The 12,328-nt window shown below is 58.6% G+C and overlaps 1 protein-coding gene across 1 annotated transcript; it reads left to right on the plus strand.

Moving 5' to 3' along the window:
- The first annotated feature begins 195 nt into the window (after window positions 1-195).
- On the plus strand, window positions 196-8,414 carry ASB10 (ankyrin repeat and SOCS box containing 10). Its single transcript, XM_035130214.2, has 6 exons — window positions 196-571; window positions 2,744-3,011; window positions 4,694-5,198; window positions 7,068-7,181; window positions 7,428-7,677; window positions 8,111-8,414. The coding sequence occupies exons 1-5, from the start codon at window positions 265-267 to the stop codon at window positions 7,611-7,613; spliced, it is 1,380 nt and encodes a 459-aa protein (XP_034986105.2). The 5' UTR covers window positions 196-264; the 3' UTR covers window positions 7,614-7,677; window positions 8,111-8,414.
- The last annotated feature ends 3,914 nt before the right edge of the window (window positions 8,415-12,328 follow it).

Raw genomic sequence — 12,328 nt, forward strand, 5'->3', positions numbered from 1 at the left:
ACTTTTGGAAAGACATGCTTGCAAACATTCGGGATCTCCCAAGGTCTGCCACAAAACACCTCCCTTGGCTCAAATGCTGAAATGTATTTTGGGAGCTGATGATAAAAGAAGCCAGCAGCAAGCAGGCAGGCGGTGGCTGCCAGAGGACTATTTATAAGCCCTGAGTCAGGCCTGGGTCCTGCAAGCACACAGCTCTCCAAGGGCAGACGCCCCCCAGCCGCTGAAGACGCTGTAGGAGAGCAGTCTCTCTCTCAGAAGGTGCTCATGTCAAGGTCCCTCCCCTCCTCGTCTTCCTCCAGGGCCTCCAGGTGGCGTTCCTTGGGGCTGGATGCGGAGCTGAGATGGAAGTGGGAGGGTGCCAAGAGCCAGGGCTCCTGCCAAGGCCCCGTGGCCTCTTGGGGCAGGAGGACCCACAAAGAGCCGCCCTCAGAGTGCAGGGACATGGTGGTCCAGAACGCCCTCTACACGGGGGACCTGGCTGGGGTGCAGAGGCATTTCTCAGAGCGCGCTGAGGTCAACTTGGTCATCCACGCCAAGAGCCAAGATCTGCGCTGGACCAGCCAGAAATGGGGTAAGGGCAGCCGTGAAAGAGGGGGAGCAAGGTGGCTTGGAGCAGGGAGGTCCATCTGCCCTTGGGGTCCCTTTTCTGTGATTCTATTAGACTGCTCCATTGGGAAGTGTAGGCCAAAGGAGCTAATGATACTTGTAAAGTTGGAAAGGGACCACAGGGCTCATCTAGTCTAACCCCATGCAATGTAGGGATCTTTTGCCCAACAGGGGGCTCGAACTCAGGACCCTGAGGTTAAGAGTCTCGTTTTCTCCAGCCTGAGCCACCCCAAGGAGCAACAGTGGTGGGACTGTAGGGAGAAGGGGCAGGTCCCCCAGAGGAAATGTCCTGCACACAGGAAGTGGCCCAGGAAACATGATAGATGGCTGGTTTGCAATCCAGGGGCATAGGGAGGGGTGGGCACTGCAGCCCCCCCCCCGGCCTTCTCCCCTCCCCCCAGGAGAGGCAGGTCAGGAGAGGAAGGTAATGGGACCCTTTATAAAACTTGGTTTATCCTTTACACTTTTGAAATTCACACACACATATAGTTTATTCAGTATGATGACGCAATGTACTGGTAGGGAATAGGGGTTTTTTTCTTGAAAAAGCGTTGTTTGTCAGTTAAAAAATGATTCCTCACTAACAAACCTTTATTTTGGAAACATAACCAGAACTGACAACTCTCTTTTATACTGTCACTTTAAAAACAAACAAGAAAAAAAATCCATTGTCTCTCTCTGCCCACTTTCAATTTGGCAAAACCAAACAGGGATTATGAAAGTTGTGCTTGCAGAAAGGTTACAACATTTATAGAAGGGGAAGGGGCAGAATGGGTGGGAGGGAGACTGGGAGCAAAAGGGCATTCAAGCTACAGCTTTGCAGCTACAGATTGTGGCGATCCCTCATTTTAGGTGACTTTATAGATCCTAGAGGTGTAGAGTTGGAAGGGACCCTGAGGGTCATCTAGTCCAACCCCCTGCAATGGAGGAATCTCAACTAAAGTATTATTTAAAAGGGGATTAGACAAGTTGGCAGAGGCTAATCATCCTTTCGGCGCTCCAGGACCAGAGGCAGGAGGTCTCTGAAGGAGACCAGTGGCTGCCCCCCCCGTCTTACTTATGGCCTCAGTCGTGGGGAGCTGCTGCCTGGCCGAAGGGCCGAAGGTTTGCTTCCAAGTTAACATTGAGAGAGCGCTCCCACCTCCGGCCTTTTCCTCCCGCGGCCGGGCGCGCGCGCCTCACAGGCCGCTGACCCTCCCCGCCAGCTGGGGCTTGCCATCTGCTCCTGCGACCCTCCCCTCTTTGCAAACGGTTTTCTCGTGCGCCTTCCGTGTCAAAACAACCCTGCGAGGTAGGCCACAGGGCTGGTCTAGTGCAGGCATCCCCAAACTGCGGCCCTCCAGATGTTTTGGCCTACAACTCCCATGATCCCTAGCTAAGAGGACCAGTGGTCAGGGATGATGGGAATTGTAGTCCAAAACATCTGGAGGGCCGAAGTTTGGGGATGCCTGGTCTAGTGGGACCGAGCTGGCGCGCTAAGCACGTGGAGATCACCTGCCTTCTCCACTCGCCCCAGCTCCCAGTTTCTGGCGCGGCGCTTTCCCTTTGCACCACCGGCCCTGCTGGCTGCTGAGTCACAAGGGCTCCCCAGAATAGCTCGGGCTGCGACTTGACACCTGGGCACGCAGCCCTCCGTCCGTCCGTCCCCGGGCAGCCCAGCTGCAGCCTCTGTCCCGCCGGAGAAGCCCCGAGGGTCCCCTCCGCCGGAGCCATGGAGCCCATCTCCACGCGCAAGGCCGAGGGCCCGGCGCAGGCCTTCTGGCAGGCGCTCTTGGCGGGCGATGGGGGCGCCATCCTCTGCCTCCTGGGCGACCCCGAAAGCGGAGTGGGCCCCAACTCCGTCTTCGACACCAGCGACCAGGACGAGTGGAAGAACTACCGATTCAACTCCCGCTGGTTGAGTGCGCCCAGAGAACAACGGGGGTGGTGGGTGGGGGAGAGGCGGGGGTAGGAAAAGCGCCTTGCGGCACCCAAGGAAAACCTTCCGCAGAGTTTGGGAGTTGCCCTTCTCGCGCTTGCAGGCTTCCATTGGAGCCTGCTTTCCGCGCGCCACCGTGCCCCTGAGCACGTGCAAAGCGCCCTTGTGTCTGCCGCACGGCCCTTCCTGATCCCGCGTCTCTCTCCTCCCTTTCCACAGGGCTTTGGGCGCTGACCTACGAGCAGGAGCTGACCACCCCGCTGCACATCACGGCCAGCCGCGGCTACCTGGAGTGCCTGCGCCACTTGCTGCTCCGCGGGGCGGACGTGGACCTGGCGCCGGGCGGCCGGACTGCGCTGCACGAGGCGTGCGCGGCGGCCACGACGGACTGCGTGAGGCTCCTGCTCTCCTTCGGCGCTGACCCCCTGGCCGTCTCGGAAGGAGGGCTCCAGTCGCTTCACCTGTGCCGGAGCCCCGCCTCCCTCGAGTGAGTGGCACAACCCCGACGGGGGGGCGTCTCCTTGAGGCGCGTGGCCTGGAAGAGGCGCCCCTAGCTTGACCCTGGGGTTTGGGCAGGGGAGAAGGGCTGCTCATCCTCCATTCGGGGTGGGGGGTGGGGGTGGGGAACACAGCCGTCCTCTCCTGGGCTTCCCAGAGGAAGGAAAGTCCGTCCTGGGGTCCTGGAAGCAAAACAATCGCCAGAAGGCGCTCCCCTGGACCCAAACGGGGGAAATGCCCACAGCTCCCGCCCGACCCCAGTTTTTCTCCCTGAGCTGCAGAGTCCCCGAGACTACCAAGTTATATTGATACAGGAGACGGAGAATCCCACAAGCGCCTCTCACTGGCTGAAAAAAAAGGCCACAGTGATAATGATTAATTAACAATTCGCTGCCCTTTCAAGAAAACGGGCGACCAGAATGATCGAGGGAACGAGCGACTCCCCTCTGGGGAAAAGTGACCTCATTTGGGGCGTTTTACTTTAGAGAAAGTGCAAGTAAGAGGCGAAAAGATAGCGGTTTATAAAATTATGCATAGCATGGGGAACGTGCACCAAATTTTTGTCCCTATCTCATAACACTGGAACGCAGCAGGGGCGTCCAACGAAGCCAAATGTAGGAAGATTCAGGAGAGCCTAAAGAAAGTCATTCGTCCGGCAGCGCGTAGTTAACCTACGGAACTCCCTCCCCCAGGAGGCAGGGATGGCCACCAACTTGGATAGCTTCAAAAGAAGACTAGACAAATTCCTGGAGGAGGAGAGGGCCATCGAAGGCTGCTAGCCAAGACGGCTCTGCTCTGTCCCTTTGCAGGAGAAGGCGGTGCTGCTTCTGAATACCAGAAGCTGGGAAGCTAGCAGAGAGAGAGGGAGGGAGGGAGAGAGAAACTGACCACAGATTACCTGTTGGAGGCGCACACTTTACCCAGGATAAAATCAAACAGACTAATGGGGAGGGGGAGAAAACTCAATTTATTGTAGGAAATACACACTTGATACTAGGACTAAAGAGGATTCAGAGTGGCGCTTAGTCTCTGCGATGGAGAGACATCCAAATTGAGAGGTCTCCGCACAGGAGGGGAGGCAGGAAGTATCAGCCTTAGCCGGAAGGAAGGTCACATGCAAGAACCGCCCAGCTCTGGATCAGGCCAGGGGCCCATCTCGCTGTGCCCAACCAGATGCCTCTGCTGTTGGGAAGCACCGGAGCAGGATCCCAACACAAGAGCAACTCTCCATCTCGCCGGGTTGTTTCCTTCCAGCAACTTGTAAGCAGAAGGGAGCCATTCTGGCTAGTAGCGACCAGCACAAGTTAGGCCAGGAAGGAAACTCGAGGAAGAGAAGAAGGGCCTTTTGCCAGCTACTCTTTCTCACGCCTTCAGGGCAAGCTAAGCAGCATGCCAAACTTTTAGGCTTCTTCCTTCAGGTGAGGCTCCCTGAGAACTTTTCTAAGGCCGGCCTATAATAGAGCAAAACAAGCCTCTAGTCTAGGACAAGTTTGAAAACCCACCACCCCAAACACCCTCCCTGGCGGCACACAAGAGCCAGGCTTGGCCGCAGCCAGAGTTCAGAGGCTGCCCGAGTAGACCGTGGGAGAGCAGAGCCCGGACACAGGAGGGCCTGGGGACGGCGGGGACACAGAAAGGCGCCGGGCGACCCCTCTGCTTCTCCCCGCGCAGGTGCGCTCGGCTGCTGCTGTGCCATGGCGCCCGGGTGAACTGCGTCTCGGAGGAGGAGGAGGACACGCCGCTGCACCTGGCGGCGCGGCTGGGCCTGGCGGGCCACGTGCGCCTCTTCCTGAGCTACGGCGCCAGCCTGGAGGCGCGCAACGCCGAGGGGCAGACCCCGCTGAACGCCGCCTGCGCCCAGGCGCACCCTCCGGAGGCGCTGGGCGACTGCTACGAGGTGTGCCGGCAGCTGGTGGAGGCGGGCGCGAGCGTGGACGCCCCCGACGCAGACCGACAGCGGCCGCTGCACCTGGCCTGCAAGGCCGCCAACCCCCGCGTGGTGGCGCTGCTCCTCGCCCGCGGCGCCAGCGTCAACATCATGAGCTACAGCGGCAACACGGCGCTGCACAACATCCTACAGGTGGCCGCCTACAAGCTGGAGCACCGGCCCGAGCTGGTGGTGCGAGACCTGCTCAATCACGGCGCCGTCCGCGTCTGGCCCGGAGCCCTCCTCAAGGTGAGAAGGGTCAGGGGCGCCTCAATTCCTGGGACCCCTGGGACGAGGGGGCGGGGAGGGGTTGGCTGGCTGGCTGTGAGCCCCACAAGTCCACAGCTCCTCGGTCTGCTATGAGGGTGGCAGAGGCGAGGAAGGCGCTGGGACTGTCCAGGGCACTGCATGCGCCTCACCTGGCCTCACCTGCCTTGTTTGGCACCTGCGCGGTGGCCTCCGCGGAACGGGGTGAAGTCTTGCTGGAGTCCCGCCATAGGAACCAACTCCGAGGGGCCGAGAGGGCTTCAGCCCCCCCCTAAAATATTTGAGGGGGCATGCCCCCTCCAAATTGGTGGGCATTGCCATTCAAATGGTGTGCGTGCACCGCTTCATAGGATCGATTATGTAGAGTGGGGCTTACCTGCCCAATCTCCCCCCCCCCAGTTGGCACCCCAGAACCCCGCAAACGGGTTTAAGAACATGAGAGCTTGCTTTAGCAGGCCAGTGACCCACCTAGTCCAACATGTTCTCACTGAGGCTGAAAGAGCTGCCCGAGCAAAATCCCCACGTGGCCACTTGCAGAAAACGAGCACCGAATGCTGTCTCCGGTTGCAAGTGAAGCAAAACAGTCCTTGCAAGGCCGTTCAGAGGCCGGCAGAAATTGCAGCCGCCAGCCGTTATAATTACGGCGCTTCCGTCGCTTTGAGACCAGCCGCTGAGTGAAGCCGGAGCTCCAGAGCGCCTAAGAGCACCTGCGGGACAGCCTGCCACTGGATCCCCCTCCAGGGTTGGGCTTGTGAGCCCCGAAGGACCCCGCCCTCCGCCTTCTCCTCGGAGCTGCAGGGGGGCTCTGCCGACGCTGCAAGCGGACCCTGCAGGCGGCAGGAAAGGCCCAATGCCCTCTGCTGGGGTGGGGGGCGAAAGGGGTGTTAAGGGGAGGGAACGGGGCCTGTCCTCTCCCCTCTCCGGGCAGAGCCCCCGTCAGCCCCTGCACCTGATCTGGCCACCTCCCGGCGCAACGGGTTAACCATCTGTCTTAATTCCCAGGCTTGGCAGATTGCTCTCCCCTTTGGGAAAATGCAGGAAAATCAACAATTAACACTAATTAATCTCCTATTAACACCAGATAATGAGGATGGAGCTGCTCCGTGCAGCCGGCTCAGGCGCTGCTTCAGTCCAGTCCCAGAGAGAGGGAAGCCCCGGCTAAGGGGCGCCGCGCAGCCGCCTGAACCCCAGGGAGGTGCCGGGCCATGAGACCCCCGACGTGGGATTTGGCCTAGGGTGAACCTCGGGGCGGAAGCACAACGCCCGCTAGCCCAGGCCCCCCCAAAGGACCGCCCAGAAAGCAACAGGGGGGGGGCCCCGGGACAGCAAATAGAAGGAGCGGTGTGTTATCTGACGCTTCAGTAATGCAGAAGTCCTTGGAAAACATAATTTGCAGGGCGGGGGCGGGCAGAGCTAAATGCACATTGCCTTACTGAAGTAATGGACATGGGCGCCTAGAAGTCGTTATACCTGGGGTTTCAGCTCACCTAATGGGGCCATTCCCGTCGAGGCCCTACTACGACCAGAAGACAGAGCAGGGCCCGGCAGCGACTGGGCTGGAGAAATCGAGGAAGCCGGCCGTTGCCCCCCTGGCTGGCATCGACTCTATCGGGAGCATCTTCTGACTTCAGAAGGCTACCTGGCGGCCAGAGGGGGCGGCGGCGCCCAGTCCGGGGGCTGTAGAAGGGATGGGTCACGCTGCTCTCCTAGGTTTACCGAGTCTAGAAGAACAAAAGTGCGCAGCGCAAAGGAGCGACTGGCTCGCGCGCCTCGGCAGGGCCTCCTTCCTTGCGCTGTCAGGCTCTGGCGCTGGCCTCTGACTGCTGCCTCCCCTCGTCCCTCTCGTCGCAGGTCTTGCGCCACTGCTGCGCCTCCCCACGCACTGTCGAGGCCCTGATCAACTGTTACCAGCGCGTGCCCGTCACGGAGGAGTGGGCCGAGGCTGTGCCCGCCGAGCTGGTGCAGGTAAGTGCGCGGGATCCTGTGGTGGGGCGCAACAGCAAGAGCGGCTCGACGGGGCCCGTGCACCTCAAACACAGCGAGATTCCTCCAGGCTGCTGCGCTCTTGCCGTCCACCCTCCGGAGGGCCCTGGTGCTGCCGCAGGCTTTCCTTGCCCAGCCCTTGCTGGACAGTGGCAAGTGCGCAAAGGAGGACCCTGGGGGGAGCCGCCCTCCCCGTTTCTGACCGCCTCGCGGCTTCTCTCCTGGCAGCAACACCCGCGCCTCTTCCAGTCGCTCTTCGCCCTGGGCCAGAGTCCGCGCGCCCTGCAGCACTTGGCGCGCTGCGCAATCCGGAACCACCTCGAGGACCGCCTGATCCGCGCCCTGCCGGAGCTGCCCCTGCCGTCGGCCTTGCGCGACTTCGTGCTGCTCCGCTTCGAAGACGTCCTGTACTAGGCGGGGAGAGGGGCTGGCTGCCTCACTCCCGGAAGTCAGGAGGCGGGGGCAGGCGCAGTCCGAGGTGCGCAGCAGTTGAAGCCTCGGGGTGGGTCAGTGGGTGGGACTGGAGTCCGCTCTCTCAGTGCGAAGGCTCCTTGCGGGTCCGCCCCGTCGAAGCTGGCCGCCCAGGCGACCGCGTGCAGCTGCTCCAGACCACCGGCAGAGGGCACTGGAGGCAGCGCAATGCCTGAACTAAACTGCGGGGAAACTTTTCCAGGAGCGCAACTTGCCAACACCGGTTTGGGCTTAGGAACCGCGAGGCCTCCTGAGCTGCGGGCGGTGGCTTCGCTAAGGAGCGCTGCGTGGCCCCCTAAAATTGACCTAGACCAATACTGCAGGTAATACGTTTATTTGCCCACCAGCCGCAGATTCGCGTTCTTGAGATGCTCTTTCTCACGTCTCTCCATTGCTCCGGTTGCAATACTGGAATTGTCCCCTCTCTCCCCCAATTGCAGGGTTGCCTCCTTTGACGCGGCAGAAGCGCCACCGGATACACGGGGGCTTCTGAGCCTCTTCCCCAAAGGTGAGGCGCACCGGAGGGGGAACGCCAGGGGGCGCAGCTCCAGGACTCTGCTCCGAGCCGGAGAGATGACGTCATTCACCGGAGCGCCAAAAGAACTGAAGGAACACCCCCCCCCAAAAAAAACCCCAACAACACCCCGCTTTGCTCTAGTGAATGAAGGAGGTGGTCATGAATGAGGGCACTGTTTGCATTTCTAATTAAACGTTAAATGTTGCATTTCAGCTGACTGAAAAATCCTTCAATGTGTTTTATATGTTGAATATAAGCAGTGATTGATCCTGTTCTTCGGGTGGGGGGCAGTGTACCTGTTCTTCGGGTGGGGGGCAGTGTATCTATGGATGAGCATGCATTTTTGGACTGTACTGGAGGCCTGGCTTGGGGTTTATGGACTACGAGCCTTTACAAATACGCCACAGGTTGCATCTCCAGGTGGAGGGTGTCACGCAAGCTACACCGGCTGCAATTCCCTCTTCCGCACACAACTCCTGAGTCCTGACGGTCTCCTCCGTTTGCATCTGCCCGCCTCATGGAAATGAGTAGAGGGACCCCTGGGGGCTGAAGAAGCGGGTTGCTAAATCGTCTGACCTGGGATGAGGGAGCTTCTCACGCCAGCTGATTTTCTCTGGCCAGCTAACAGCATAGTTAGAGCCACAATAGAGCCGCAATAAAATAAAATAATTCGCAGCATACAACCATTCCAGAAAAGAGCAATAAAGCCGGCTTTACAGGATAGATAGCTAAAAATACACAAGCGGTGGTTCAAAATATTGGGTAACAGAATATTTGAAAAGCCTGAATCTTTCTTTTTTTTAAAAAAAAGGCTTCCGGGCGCCGAAATTACCTTAAAGAAAGCGCCATGCGGCGAGAGCATCGCATGCCCACAACTAGGGCGCGCGTGTGCACTGCCCCACTCTTCTCGCCCCTTGCGTGCGTCCTCCCAAGGGGCAAAGGACCACCCGGCCAGAGCAAGGGGCCACCCAGGCAGAAGATCACAAGTTTTGGGCAGGTCTAGGAGGGAGAGTAAAGTCTTAGGTCTTGCCAACCCACTCGGAGCTTTAAAGATGGAGACCAGACCAGCCCCTTCACTGAGCCTCGAAAGGAACCGGGAGGGCAGGTGACTCAGCAATGACTGTCTGACCGGCGCCGTCCCCGTTAGCAGCCTCGCGGTTCTGTTTTGGACCAGGGCACCAGGCGTCGTTTTTAGGCCGTTTCCAAAGGCAGGTCCGGCGCTTCCAACGTGCTTCAATGATCTAAATGCCGGAGAAGGACCCTTGCCAGAACATGAAGCAACGGTGGCCAAAGCGACCTCCGTCCTGTTATGGACACGGTTGGCGCGTCAGACTAAGGCTGTTGGGAGGGACTCCCAGCCCCTGAGATCTCTGGGACCTGGAGGGATAATGCTGGGTCAGCGACAGCAGGCACACCCTAACTTCAAACACCCCCAGCGCACACATTGGTTTGAACACCACTCATTGGGGATGGCGCCGGTGAACCACCCACGGACGACCTGGCCTCCCTTAGTCTGCAGGGAGTTTTAGCCGGATAAATCTCCTCCAGGGCGTGGCTACGTCCACCTCGCTGATCTAGAACTCACAAAGGCTCACCTGAGCAGAAGAGGATCTGCAAATATGGCTGTAGGCGGCAAAGGTCTGCATGGTCGCTCGCCTCTCCCTGACCGTGAACTCCAAACGACAATTTTTTTAAAGTGCATAAGCTGCCTTTGGGAAGCCCTCCATAGAGCAGAGGCTGGTGCTTTAGTTGAGACTCCTGCATTTCAGGGGGTGGACTGGATGACCCTCGGGGTCCCTTCCAACTCTTCATTTCTAGGATTCTATTAAGCCCCCCACCCAACCCCGGTTCAGCTTCCGGAACATGGCGACAGCTCCCTCCCCTGCCACGAGCCCTAATGTCAATAGGAGCAGCCAACTTACTCCCGAGTAAGCCTGAGGGCACCCTCCAGCAGAAAACCACCCAGGGAAGGGATGTGGACCCGCAATCAGGATCCGAGCCCAAGAGCAACTGGTATTCAGAAGTATGACTGTCTCTGACCGAATAGCGGCCAGGAATTTGTCTCATCCTCTTTTGAAGCCATCTAGATCGGTGGCTATCGCTGCCTCCTGCGGGAGGGAGTTCCGCAGTTTAACTCAGCGCTGCTTGAAGAATCCCTTTCTTTTGTCTGCCCTGAATCTTCCATTATTCAGCTTCACTGAATGCCCACGAGTTATGAGGGAGGGAGAGCAACTTTTATCTGTGCATTGTCTCCACGCCACGCGCAATTTTATAAAATTATAGTAGTTTGCCGCTCTCACTTGCAGCCTTATAGGGGAGCGGGCCCCCCACGCCCTTGATCCCTTCAGTTCCTCTTTCTGAGCCTTCTTCTACAATATCCTTTCTGAGGCGAGGGGACCAGAACTGTGCGCAGGACTCCAAATACGGTTGCACCATAGATTGGTATAAGGGCCTTGTGACACCGTCTATTTTCAATTCCTTTCCTAATGATCCCTAGATCCCACGGAATGATTTCCTTCTTCACTGCCGCCACACACTGGGTCCACATCTTATTTGAGCAATCTGCTAGGACCCCAAAGTCTTGTTCCTGGTCCGTCACCACCAGTTCAGACCTCATGAGCTTGTAGGTGTAATAATAAAAATGTTTTTACCAACATGCATCACTTTACACTTGTATACGTGGAATTGCATCTGCCGTTCTAATGCCCATTCACTCAGTTTGAAAAGTTCTTTTTGGAGTTCTCCCATTGTTCCAAGGGACCTGAGCGATTTAACATCAGCAGCAAACTTGCCCCCTTCACTCCCTTGAATGAGGCAAAAAGAGTTAGGGTTGGCCTTAGAACTGGCGCGGCGCCTGAGCCTGATGCAAAGGGGCGCTAGAGGTTCTCAGAACCTCTCCCAAGAGCCAGTGTGGTGTAGTGGTTAAGAGCGGTGGACTCCTAATCTGGGGAACCGGTTCGCGTCTCTGATCCTCCACATGCAGCTGCTGGGTGACCTTGGGCTAGTCACACTTCTCTGAAGTCTCTCAGCCCCCCTCACCTAACAGAGTGTTTGTTGTGGGGGAGGAAAGAAAAGGAGAGTGTTAGCTGCTTTGAGACTCCGGGTAGTGATAAAGCGGGATATCAAATCCAAACTCCTCCTCCTCTTCTTATTCCTGCCGTTTCATGAGGGTGTTAAACAGCGGGGGGCGAGAACGGGATCCCGTGGGAGCCCAGAGCGAAGCTGCCACTAGGTCGAGCAGGAATCTCTGGGTCCCCCCCCCCTCCGGAATTCAGATCTCCTGTGTCCAGAGTGCCGCTTTGCAAAGCCGTGGCTGGGCGACTCTCTCTTGAGGAAAACGGTGGGTGGGTGACACACACAAAATGTCATAGAATCTTAGAGTTGGAAGGGACCCCAAGGGTCATCCAGTCCAACCCCCTGCAATGCAGGAATCTCAGCTCAAGCATCCCTGACAGGTGACCATCAAACCTTTGCTTAAGAACCTCCAAGGAAGGAGAGTCCGCCACCTCTTGTGGGAGTTCCTTTCACTGGAAAAGGGGTTGTGTTCCAGGAGGGGTAAGGAAGTGACCCCGCAGGATCCCCCCCTCCAACCACCTCCTACAATCCCGCCGGGGAGGCCTCGGCATCTCCACCAGGCCGCCCCCCTCCTTCGGGAAGAGTTTTGTTTTGTTTTGAGCGGATAGCGGGCTGGAAAGGGTCCTCAATCCAAGAAAGAGCCGTCGGAGCTTTTGGGGGGTCCTACATTCCTGAGCAAGAGAGGGCGATGCCCGGTCCAACCGGCGCCTTTGACCTCGGGTTCTCGCCCCGCCCCCTCCCGCAGTGGGCGCCGGCAGAGGCCGGCGGAGCAAGAGGTCCTGTCGTAGGTAGCAACCCCGTCGGGCCCCTTGGGGCTCGTTGGGGCCCTCACGGACGCGGGGGTCCCACCCCAAGGCCGGCGCCCCGACCTCTCGCGGGGCTCTGGGCGGCTCAGCGGGCCAAGAGGCGACGGGGCGTCCCTGGTCCCGTCCCCTCCCCCGTCCTCTCCGCGGAGCAGCTGGTCCCGCCCCACCCGACAAAAGGCCCTTGTGCGCCCGGCCGGTAATTGGCAATCATCAATCACCAGCCATAATAGCTGATGAGGCGGGAGGGGGCGGCGCCTTCC

The sequence above is a fragment of the Zootoca vivipara genome, chromosome 12 (genome assembly GCF_963506605.1).
Source record: "Zootoca vivipara chromosome 12, rZooViv1.1, whole genome shotgun sequence".
NCBI lineage: Eukaryota > Metazoa > Chordata > Lepidosauria > Squamata > Lacertidae > Zootoca > Zootoca vivipara.